The sequence below is a fragment of the Tamandua tetradactyla genome, chromosome 14, assembly GCF_023851605.1.
Source record: "Tamandua tetradactyla isolate mTamTet1 chromosome 14, mTamTet1.pri, whole genome shotgun sequence".
Taxonomy (NCBI): Eukaryota; Metazoa; Chordata; class Mammalia; order Pilosa; family Myrmecophagidae; genus Tamandua; species Tamandua tetradactyla.
In genome coordinates, this window is record NC_135340.1 from 89,432,141 (window position 1) to 89,444,942 (window position 12,802).

Genomic DNA, 12,802 nt, shown 5'->3' on the forward strand with positions numbered 1-12,802 from the left:
TTTAATTTTTTTAAAAACGTTTTTATTGATAAAACAACAAACACAGACATTCTTAATGTACAAATATTCATACATTGTGTATGATCAATAGCTCACAATATCATCACATAGTTGTGTATTCATCACCATGATCATCTTTTAGAACATTTGTATCACTCTAGAAAAAGAAATAAAGAAAAAATTCATACATACCACACCCCTTGTCCCTCCCGCTACACTGACTACTAGTATTTCGATCTACCCAATTTATTTTAACCTTTGTTCCCCCTATTATTTTTTTAATCCATAATTTTTCTCATCTGTCTTTACTCTAGATAAACGGAACATCAGACACAAGGTTTTCACTATCACACAGTCACACTGTAAAAGCTCTACCATTAATCCAATCATCTTCAAGAAACAAGGCTACTAGAACACAGCTCTACATTTTCAGGTACTTCTCCTTAGCTACTCCAATACACCATAAACCATTATATAATGCATAAGAATAACCTCCAGGATAACCGCTCAACTCTGTTTGAAATCTCAGCCACTGATACTTTATTTTGTCTGATTTCTCTGTTTCCTCCTTTGGTCAAGAAAAAGTCTTCTTAATTCTTCGATGGAATTAGTCCTATCTTGAGGGCAATTCCTCTGGGTGACCAAAGAGAAGGGACAATAAAAAAGATCCAAAGTAGCAACCTCCAAGGGCTGGCTACATTCAGAGAGGTAGATTTAACCTTTATAGTTTCATGTGGTAGGACAGAAAAGAGTGGTGTAAGTTTCTAGAAGACAGATGTTAATGCAAAGTGAAAAAAAAATCTCATAACTAGAGCTGTCCAACATTGGAACAAGATGCATGGGAAGGAGTGTGCTTCCACTCACAGAGGTATTTAAGGCTGGCTAGGCTAACCAGATAACTTAAACACATTTAAAAAAACAATTTTAATTATCCCGTTGCATGTTACATAGTTGTTTTTAATTAAGCAGTTCCAGTTTATAAAAATACTGCTGCTTAAATCGATATGTGGTAACAATTACGTTTCCACAACCAAGAAGACTGAATATCTCTAAGATAACAAAATCTTAGTCAAAAGAAACCAGGAGAAAGTTAGGAAATCAGTGAAAAGTTTACTATACACCGATGCCCGTATTTTTATAAGAGCCATGGTATTCAAAATCCTTCCGATGTGGCCCAATGTAAGCCCCCAATCCATCTTCCTCCAACCCAAGGCCCTGAACTGTCCTATGCCTTTGGAGGCCCCCATGGCCTGTTGGTGTGGTTCCTTTGGACTGGGTATGCAATTCTACCATGGACATTCACAGAGTACCCACTCTTTTTTTCCACTCTGTCTCACTTGGTGGAAGCTATTTGCACCCTTGGAGGCCTAGGTAAAACCTTACTGCCTGCCACACCAGTTTGCTTATCTGACCCATCAAAGCACACTGCAAAGCCTGGTTCAGAGGAAGACAAAAAGCAAAGCTTGTCAGTGTATACAGAGAGGGAGCTAGGCACAAGGCCGACTTCTCTCAAGTACTTGAAACATTCCCCCAAACTTGAAACTATTAGTCAACTTCTTTATAGCTATTATCAAGGAAAACCTAAGATTAGTTCCCATCCGAGTTTTTATAAATCCTGATTTAGAGAAATTCTCCTAATTTAACAACCTACAGTCAGACAGCAAAATGGAGTAGAAAAGAGTTCCTACTGTGGAGTTAGACCAAGATTCACCTCTTTGCTCCATCACTTACTAGCTAGAGTTGGGCTATATCAACTTCTCAGAGGCTGTTTCCTCACTGAAACATGAAGATGGTAATATTATTGTGGAAAAGTCTGATAACACCTATAAGTCTATAAAAGCAAGGAAGACACACTCCAATATCTAGTGACAATGAATTCCTCTCCTATGTAACTAATATAAAATAGTGATCCTAGAATGTTACCACAAGTTCTTGATCACCAGAGCTGGGACAAGTGTGTTTTCATTTAGAATTCATTAATGCTTGAATCAATGCTAGCTACATGGATCATAGGATGACTATCTATGCATTCATCACTTACTAGTCAGGGGAAGTTACTTAATCTCCTTGAATAACAGAACCTATCTCGTGAAGTTGCAAAGATTAAATAAATTCATACAGGTAAAAAACAGTTTACTACTGTGCCCAGCATATATTAAATGCTCAAAATTAGCAGTTATTATCAGAAGTAATCTACTGCAACTAAGTCCTACAGAAGAGACCTGGCCAAGAATCTATCATTCAATTCTTAAGCTTAACGTATTTTCTATGGGGACTGCAATCAGCTAAGGGAATGTCCTCTGCAATGAACGATGCTTAATCTAATCACCAGAAGGTTTTTAAGGAGGACTCAGAAGAGACAATCACTCTTTCTGCTTCAGCCAGCCAGCCTCTCCTGAGAGGTCGTTGAGGACCTTCATTGGAGCTGCCAGCTCACAGCCTGCCCTACAGACCTTGAACTCTACATTTCCACAGTTACATGAGACACTTTAAAAATTTTTATATTTACAGATATCTCCTGCTGATTCTGTTCCTCTAGAGAGAACCCTAGCTAAGACAGTAGGGCACATAATCATGGCAAACATTTAATGCTCACTATGTACTTGGCATTATTCAAGCCTATTCTAAGTGTTTTCAAATGATAACTTACTTAATTCTCACTACAACCCTATAAGGTGCTATTATTTCCATATTACAGGTGGAGGAAATTGTGAAAGATATAGGGAGGTTAAGTGACTTATTCACTTAGTGATTTTAATTGCATACTACAACCATGCTGTAACCAGTTATTAATCATTTAGAATGTAATCCCAGAATGATACTAAGCAAAACGACTTACGATGCTTCCTCTGAAATTAAAAAAAGGGCATTTCTACATTCCAGGACTTCTTGGGGTTTCAAAATGGGTTTATATGGTTTTCAGAATGGGGGTAGGTAGTTTCAATTTATTCTATAAATCTTGTTAACAACTTCTTAAGACTGCATTTTTCCCCCAGTGTATCACTGTTTTACTGCCCTTGTAGAACCTGCAGCTCCAAGATTAAAATCACTCTATTAATGAGAGGTGTTCCTGATACAAGTGTAATACAGCTGTGAACAATAACAAGAAAGGAAAAATGTTGCAAGAACTACTGTTCCAAAAGGGTACAGGCAAGACTCCATGCACATTCTGTCCTGTCCCTGGCGAAGGAACTCAGTGAAAAAAGATTTGAGAAAGATGTATAAAGGGTGTTTCTTATTTATAAGAAAAGAATATGACTTGTAAACACAATTTTAAATAGCGCCCTATAAAATGAAAATATATCTTACTTATTAAGTTAATTAACATGGACAGGTCTGGCTTCACTATAAGTCTTTTGTGCTATATATATATATGTATATATATATATATACATATATATACACATTTCATACTTGAACTATTACCACAACAAATTTTAAAATCTAATTAATGTTGATGCAAATATGCATAGTCACACTACCATGCTAATGAGACAATCCACCATAAATTAAAATGATAATGTGACAAATTTGTAATAATAAGAAATAAAGTATAGCAGCAATTAAAAAACCATGACAAAAATATTAAGGAAGGAAATGGGGAAGAAAAACTACAATCAACTCAAGACAATATCATGATAAAATTCTTTCTAGAAAACAGCTCAAATTCCAATTATGTACAGACAGATACACATGAATACAGTGGAAGATTTTTAACATCATAGAATACTGAATCAGATTCCTCAAAAACGTGTTTACAGGTTAATATTAGTTGATGAACACAAAATCTTAATAACCCTTTACTTATTTATTTGTATCAAGTTCTTACCTAGATCTATGAAGAGATAAAAATGTAAGGAAATGGGTACAATTTATTCTTCAGAACAAAGGACTAGAATTTTTGGACCGTTTCATGCACTACTGAGAACCCCTGAGGTTCTAGTGATACTACAGACTTAAGGTGCACAAAGGACCATTTGTTTAAATACCATTTTTAGTGCAAAATAAGATCTAGCTCCCTCTCCTCCCTCACAAAGTAAATGGGGCAGGGTCTCAACATTATCATGAATAAATGGAAAATAACAAATCTGCTTTAGGAATGTCTACAGGGCATTATACTTATAATGGCTTACAACTGTGCAGGGCTTTGCAGTTTACAAAGCTCTTTTATATGCATTCTTCATTAATACATTCAACTGTTAGAGGACAAAATGTGCTTCATTTCACAGATGAGAAACCCAAGGTCCATAAAGGTGACTTGCTAAAGTTAGATATTCACCCAAGTGGCAGAGCCAGGACTTAAATTCAAAATCTCCTGTTCCTAATTTAAAGTGCCTCTACCCTGGCTGGGCCACAGTGGCTCAGCAGGCAGAGTTCTCGCCTGCCATGCCAGAGACTCAGGTTCAATTCCCGGTGCCTGCCCATGCAAAAAACAAACAAACAAACAAAAAAAATAAAGTGCCTGTACCCCTTCAGCTACTATAGGCCAAATCTAGAAACCAAATAAAGTGTATAAAAAGGGTGTGCAAAATTATAAAATACTGAAGGATCTTATTATGAAAATCATTAATCATTTGCTACTGCACTACTGAAATACCCATGCCCAGGCCCTATCTCAAGCAATAAAATCTACTGTGGTCCAGGCATCATGGGTTTCCAAAACTGCCCAGGTGTCCCTAACATGCACCATAGTTAAGAACGTCTGAACTAAGACAGTACAAACAACAACAGTGCATTACAAATGTGTTTTCAACTCATTCAGTTTTACATGTTCCTTTGACATTAATTCATCATCACTCCTTAATTGGACATGGCCCTGTTTTAAACTCTTGTTTAATGAAATCAAAGCGCTGACTTTCAAGATCTCAGTTTTATCAATCAGAAAGATGCACAAATTTGCATAATCCCAATTACATAAAAATATTTTTTCTTCTATCTTCAACTGAAGGAAAAAAAGCCAACCACTTTTTATATAATACCATATTTAAGTTACATTCATCTGAATAATAGGAGCCTTTACAACACTAAGTATAATAAATAAAATTAACAGTTGAGGTATTTAAAGGATAAATTAGATGGCAATTAGCACTGAAAATTATTTTAAAATAATGTATAGCGGACAAAGCTTACCTTTTGGAGATTTGTTGGTTTCAACTTGGTTTTGTCAATTATTTTTATTGCAACCTAGAAAAAAATTAATGAATATTTATGGATTTTAATAACTTGGTAATTACAGACTAAATGGTAACATTTTTGTAAATGCCCAGACACGTGGCATTACTAAAAAGCAAGAAAAAAAATCAAAAAACCTAAAACTCAGTTAGTTACAATAAGCCATAATTTATAACCAAAAATAGGGCTTTCTGGAAATGAGAAATCTTAAACTTACATTACTTTTAAGCAAGGTGAAAAATCTCCCCCCGAACAGTAAATCAACACATAAATAAGAGATGGATCATACAATGAAAATACGTCTGAAAACATGGCATTGCAGCAAATTTCTCCTTCACTATTTACTGATGCTTCAATTTGAGGTGACTGTAGTGTGTGAGGGCAGGAATGATATCTATTATATCTTGATTCTGTCCAGAATACTTCCGAGGGTATCTTTCACAGAGTGGGGTGCTTGATAATTGAGTAAATAATTTGGTATTGAATCTGAAAAGTTTAAAAACATTCTATTTTTTTTAAGAACTAGTGAAGGCCTTTAAGAGGTTAAAGAAGGAAAAGAGACTAGTACCAGACCAATCTGTGAACCAACCAAGTGAAATAAGCATAAACAGGCACCTAATACAGTGTTGGTCCAGAAAGGCATGAGTGAGCGCCACGGAATATACAATACAAGTCATAGGGACATAGAAGACAAAATTATAACTTCTATTTATATGCATTTCTTATCTTTAAAAAAAAAAGAAAAAATTAGTTAGCCTTGTATAAGTATTCTCAACTGACTGGCTCGTCGTTTGTCACTCAAGGCATACAAGATATTTCTAGGAACTAATGTTCTTCAGAATGCAGGAAGGGATGGGAGTGACCAGCAGGGATGAAAGGGAACAAAAATTAAGAGCAAGGCTTTGCCAAGAACTGATGAATAAAACTTAACTTTGTATTTGAGGTCCAAAACCACAATGAACCCACCCAACAAGACTGGTAGGGCAGTGTTTCCTACTGTTCATCCTGCAGAACAAAAATCCAGTAAGATGTGCCACTGAAGAAATGGTCTGTAGCCAAAGTCTAGGGAAAACTCTCAAGAGATTCCCTAGATTCCCTATGCCAAGGACTCTCAACTTACTTGGTCCTGTTTACATTCTTGAAAAACTACTAAACAGCCCAAAGAACTTTTGGTTATGGGGTTATATATAATGATGGATATACCAAACTAGAAAAAAAAACTGAGAAGCTGTAAAAATACATATTTGAAAATTCATTTCAAAATAACAATACCCATTGTAAGTTAACATAGTTTTATGCATTTTCCTAAGTGCTTCTGCATCCAATCTACTGTGATATCACATGTCACGTAGATGCTGAGATGCTGGAAAATTCCATTTTACACTTGCAAGAGGGAGTGAAAAAAGCAAATAATGTCTTAATAGGATCAAAAAAATAATTTTGACTTTGTAGACTTCCCTGAAAGGGATCTCTGTCCAGAAGTCCTGGTATGATTCTCAAGGCATCATACACTAAGCATAGTAACAACAACTTGTTTAACTTGGTCTAAAATCCACATCTACCCAATAATCTTAAATAACTTTTCCTATGACCCCATTAAACCTTCAAAGATACTGCAGCAAGGGAAATGCTGCAGCAAGGCGTCTAGTAACAAGTAATCCTGGAGTGGAAGCAAACATCCAGGAGGAGAAGGAAACAAATCAGAATTGGGGTTGAAGAGAAAAGAGTCAATGAGTGTCAGTGTTTGAAAAAGCAAAGCCAGAATTCGAATTCTCTATTTGGAAAATCTCAGTCTCAATAGGAACTACAGTAAATAAAACAAGAGAAAATACTGGCTGCTGGAATATGCGAAAGCCTGCCTACCTTCTGCATTGCTCAGCTGGGGAGAAGGCATCTTAATTATTTTTACAGTCCTAGAACTCTACACAGCGCACAACAAATGCTCAACTACTGTTTGCTGAGTTGAACTGAAGCTCTGAATACTAACAATCAGTAACCGACCACATACAGTATTAGAGATGGGGCTAGGGACACTGAAGAGATAGGGTTTCTGGGGTTTTAAGATACCACTGGGTCTAAACAATTCATTTCCAAGTCAAATGAATTAATTTTCTTCACCTTTACTTTCATGAGAAGTTTTCTAACGTATACTTGGGTCTCTCAATTTCCAAAGAAATCTCTTAGCTACACTGTTCTTTTGTGGCCATCATTCTATTTCCTTCCTTCTTTTCATGGCCAAAACCCTCCAATATGCTGCCTTTCCAGTTTCACTTCCTTCTGAGCTTCTGAGACTTGGTTTTTATTCTCATGACAGGGTTCTTGATCACTAGATTCTTCTGGTTACCTTCAATATCTTCCTTTTACCCTAATTATCCTGTGCCAGATAACCTGATTCTGCTCTTTAATATTTTATCTTCAAATACTGTGATTCAAATAATATGTGAAGCATAATCAGGAGCTCAAAAAAGTTTACTCAATTTAGTTGAACTGTAGAAAACAGTCATTCTATCATAAACCGGTATCCCTGGCAAAGTCCCCTGAGGGAGGGGAGAAAGAATATGGAACTATTAAACTTACCATCAGGGAATCCCGATACAATGTCAAACTTTAGAGACACCCAAATCAATACGCCAAGCCCTCGATCATGAGGCTTACTCTTGTGAAGCTTATGTAGGTAGCGAAGAAGCTTAGACTACCTATAGGCACGCCTAAGAGTTACTTCTGAAGGACCTCTGTTGTTGCTCAGATGTGGCCTCAGTCTCTCTAAGCTCAACTTTGCAAGTGAAATCATTGTCCTCCCCCCTACAGGGGACATGATATCCAGGGGTGAAAGTCTCCCTGGTGATTTGGGATCAACAATTCCATCCTGACCAAAAGGGAGAAAAAAATTGTAACTAATAAAGAATCAGTGGCAGAGAGAGTTCATATAGAGCCCAGACGCTACTCTGGAGGTTGCTCTCACGCAAGCTTCAAGTAGACCTTGCTTCCTATCATAACCTGCCAACCCACAACTGGGACCATTCCAGCCAATCCTAAAGAACACCTAGGGCAATATAGAAGATTCCACAAGGGTTCCAGGCACCAGAGTGCATGGACGAGGAGATGGAGACTAGGAAGTAAGGCAACATGCTACCCTTAAACATGCTACCCTCACCAGTGCAGCCCTGTGACCCATGACTCACCCCACACCCCAAGCACCTGAATCCTGTCACCCCCTGCCACTCCCTGAACTCCAAGCGCCCCTGTCCCACCAAGCCCCAGTGCGCATACCCACCTCACACCCCCACCCCAAGTGCAGCCCAACCCACCTTTTCTGCATCCCTCCTGAGCCCTACCTGTCCCTCCCAGCAGGCAACTGACAATGCATAAAGGATGCAGGCGCTTACCTCCATACCCAGGCTACACCTGCCCACCCCCTCCCCAATCACAGTGTCGCACAGCCTCACCCCACCAGCCCCAAGCTCTGTGCATCAACTTACAGGACTCCTAGACCCAGGCATGCGCTCAGCCCCATCATGCCCCTCAGCTCTGGGGACACCAGCTTATGGCACTCCTAGAACCACACATGCGCATGGCCCACAATCACACCCCGCAGCTCTGGGAACATCAGTTATGGCACTCCTATACCCACGCATGCACACAGCCTCCAGTGGGGTAAGGGGTATATATTTATGAGTTTTTCTTTTTTTCTTTTCTTACTTTTTCTGGAGTGATATAAATGTTTAAAAAAAAGATCATGGTGATGAATATATAACTATGTGATGAAATTGTGAGCCACTAATTGTATACCATGTATGTAATATTTGTATGTTAAGAATGTTTGTAATGTTTTTTTATTAGTAAAAATATTTTTTAAAGTAGGCTTTAATGGTAGCAAGGAACACAAAAGGTTTAAGACTTACAAAGGCAGAATGGCAAAATGGCAGAAGACAGACCTGCATTAACAATAGTGACTTAAGAAGTAAATGGATTAACTGCTACAGTGAAAAGGCAGAGATTGGCAGAATGGATTTTAAAAAACGCATGACCCAATTAGATGCTGTCTGCAACAGACTCTCTTTAAAGTCAAAGTAGAGTAGGTTGATGGTGAAAAGATGGAAAAAAAGATTTCATGCAAGTAGGAACTAAAAAAGAGCTTGTGGGTGTAACTAATATTGGATAAAATACACTTTAAGTAAAAAACAGTTATGAGGAACAGACACATCTATTCTGGAGTTGTAACTGTTTTTTCTAAACTCTGAGATACTGAACTATCTGTGTATGATCTGGTCATTCTCTCAAACTTCAGGTATTTATGTGACACCTGAAACTCAGAGTTAGAGCTCTGAAGCCAAGAAAGTGAGCATTACCTCCAACAGCAACCACTAAAAAAGTTGAAAAAGTGATCAGACTTCAACTACAGATATGAATGAAGCTGATCTGGATAGGACCACGGTAAATCAGAAAACAGGGTAAAGGATGATAACGTCTATATTTTAAAACTTCAATTCCTGTGTGAGAACAAAGGAAGAGATCCTTATTTTGGTACACAATTTCATTATAGGTTGTACGATTTAACTTACATGCTGGTTTGTACAGGCTATTGTGATGTCCCGATGTATCCCAGAGAATTTTAAAAAAGTCACATGGGAAACTGAGGAGAAAGGAGGAAATATTAAGACTTCCCATGTGGGGAACTCTTGATATTCTTGCAAGCAGTGGGGACAACCAATTCAAAAGGCTGAGCTCTTGATCTTGGGGTTTGCCCCTATGAAACTTATTCCTACAAAAAATCTACTTAGAATTATGCCCAAGAGTTACCCCCCAGAAAAAGTCTTTTGTTGCTCAGATGTGGCCTCTCTCTCTAAGCCCACTCGGCAGGTGAACTCATAGCCCTTCTCACTATGTGGGAGATGATTCCCAGGGTTGTAAATCTCCCTGGCAATGTGGGACATGACTCCAGGGAATGAGCCAGGAAGTGGCACTGTGAGATCAAGAAAGCCTTCTTGACCAAAAGGGGGGAGAAAGTAATGAGACAAAGTAAGATTTCAGTGGCTAAGAGATTTCAAACAGAGTTACTACATTATCCTGGAGGTTATTCTTATGGATTATATATTCTTATGCATTATATAGATATTCCTTTTTAGTTTACGGTGTATTAGAGTGGCTAGAAGGAAGTATCTGAAACTGTTGAGATATATTCCAGTAGCCTTGATTCTTAAACATGACTGTATAACTATGTAGCTTTTACAATGGGACCGTGTGATGGTGAAAACCTGTGGGTAACATACCGTTTTTACAGCATATGGACAGATAAGTAAAAAAATAAGGACAAAAAATCAATAAATAATAGGGGAGATAAGGGGTGGGGAAAAATGGGTAGACTGAAATACTAGGGGTCAATAAAAGGGAGTGATCAAGAGTACGGGATGTATGAATTTTTCTCTTTCTTTTTATTTCTTTTTCTGGCGTGATACAAATTTTCTAAAAATGAATATGGTGATAAATACACAATTATGTGATTATATTGTGAACCACTGATTGTATACTTGGGATGGACTGTATGTACATGAAGATATCTCAATAAAAATACAAAAAAAGTTATGAGTCACAAAGATAAGATAGTCATTATATACTGATAAGGAGGACAAGTCAACTAGAAAATGTAACAATTATAAATACATATGCATCTAATAGCAGAGCTCCCAAATATATGCAGCAAATATGGGCACATTTGAAGGCAGAAAACGACAGCTCTACAGTAACAGTAAGAGTCTTTAACACATGACTCTCAATAACGGATTGAATCTCTACTCAGAAAATCAATCAGAAGATCAATAAAGAAATAAAGGACTTGAAGGATACACTAAACTGACTAGACCTAACAGACATATACAGAACACTGTACCCAACCAAAAAACGAATACACATTCTTCTCAAGTGCACACAGATCATTCTCCAGGACAGACCTTATATTGTGTCACAAAGCAAGTCTCAATAAATTCAAAAATACTGAAATCATACAATGCATATCCTCCGACCACAATGGAATGAAATCAGAAATAAAAGGAGAAATGGAAGATTCACAAATATGCAGAAATTAAACAACATACCCTTTATCAATGGGTTAAAGAATAAAACAGAAGCAAAATTAGGAAATATATTGGGCTAACGAAAATGAAAATAAACATATCAAAACTTATGAGATGCAGAGAAAGTAGTGCTAAAAGAGCATTTTATAGCTCTAAAGCATACATTAAAAATGAAGAAAGACTTTGAATCAGAGACCTGATCTCAAAACTGGAAGAAGTAGAAAAAGAAGAGCAAACCAAACCCAATGTGAGCAGAAAGTAAGAAATAACAAAGATCAGAGTGAAAATAAATGAAATAGAAAGCAAACAACAATGGAGAGAATCAACAAAAGCAAAAGTTGGTTCTTTGAAAAGGACAAACCTTTAGCTAGACTGACAAAGAAAAAAAGAGGAAGGATACAAAATAAGGAAAATCAGGAATGAAAACGGAGACATTACTACTGACCCCACTGAAATAAAAAGGACAATAAGAGGATACCATGAACAACTGTATGCCAATAAATTAGATAACCCAGATGAAATTGACAAACTTTTAAAAATACACAAATTATCTAAATCGACTCAAGAAGAATTAGAAGATCTCAACCAATTACTAGTAAACAGATTAAATGAGTCATCAAAAACCTGCCAACAAAGAAAAGCCCAGGACCAGAAGGCTTCACAGGGAAATTCTACCAAACATTCCAGAAGACTTGACTCCAATCTGTTCAAACTCTTTCAAAAAACTGAAGAGCAGGGAACACGCCTAAAACTTATTTTACAAGGCTAACATCCACCTCATGCCAAAGCCAACTAAACATACCACAAGAAAAAACCACACACCAAAATCTCTTATGAATACAGATGCAAAAATTCTCAACAAATTACTAGCAAACTGAATACAACAGCATATGAAAAGAATTATACCCCTGATCAAGTGGGATTTATCCCTAGTATGCAAGATTGGTTCATCATAAGAAAATCAATTAATGTGATATACCACATTAATAGAATGAAGGAAAAAAATCAAATGATCATCTCTCAACACAGATAAGTCATTTGACAAAATACAGCCCTCTTGATAAAAACACTTAGAACACTAGGAATAGAAACAAAGTTCCTCAACATCATAAAAGGCTTATATGAAAAGGCCACAGCTAACATCCTACTTAATGGTGAAAGACTGAAAAGCTTTCAAAAACAAGACAAGGATTCTACACTGTCACCACTATTATTCAGCATTATACTGGAAATCTTTGTCAAAGCAATTTAACAGAAAGAAATAAAAGTCATCCAAATTGGAAAGGAAGAGATAAAACCTTCCTTTTTATTTATTTATCCTATTTAGAGATAGGATCATATCATCCTACTTGCTGATAACATGATCCTATATTCATAAAATCCTGAAAAATCCACCACAAAGCTCTTAGAGCTAATAAATGAATTCAGTGAAGTAGCAAGGTAAAAAGTCAACATCCTATCATCAGTAGTTTATCTATACGTAAGCAATGAACATTTGGAAGAAGAAATCAAGAAAAAAATTTATCCACAATAGCAATTAAAAGAATCATATACCTAGA

The 12,802-nt window shown here is 36.9% G+C and overlaps 1 protein-coding gene across 3 annotated transcripts in view; it reads right to left on the reverse strand.

Annotated features, from left to right (window-relative positions):
- The window catches only part of LOC143656374 (MAP/microtubule affinity-regulating kinase 3-like), a 61,569-nt gene that overhangs the window by 27,237 nt on the left and 21,530 nt on the right, over positions 1-12,802 (reverse strand). For all 3 annotated transcript variants that reach the window (XM_077128457.1, XM_077128456.1, XM_077128458.1), the window contains exon 3: positions 5,131-5,184. In XM_077128457.1, coding sequence (XP_076984572.1) covers positions 5,131-5,184 — 54 coding nt within the window. The remainder of the gene's footprint in view (positions 1-5,130; positions 5,185-12,802) is intronic.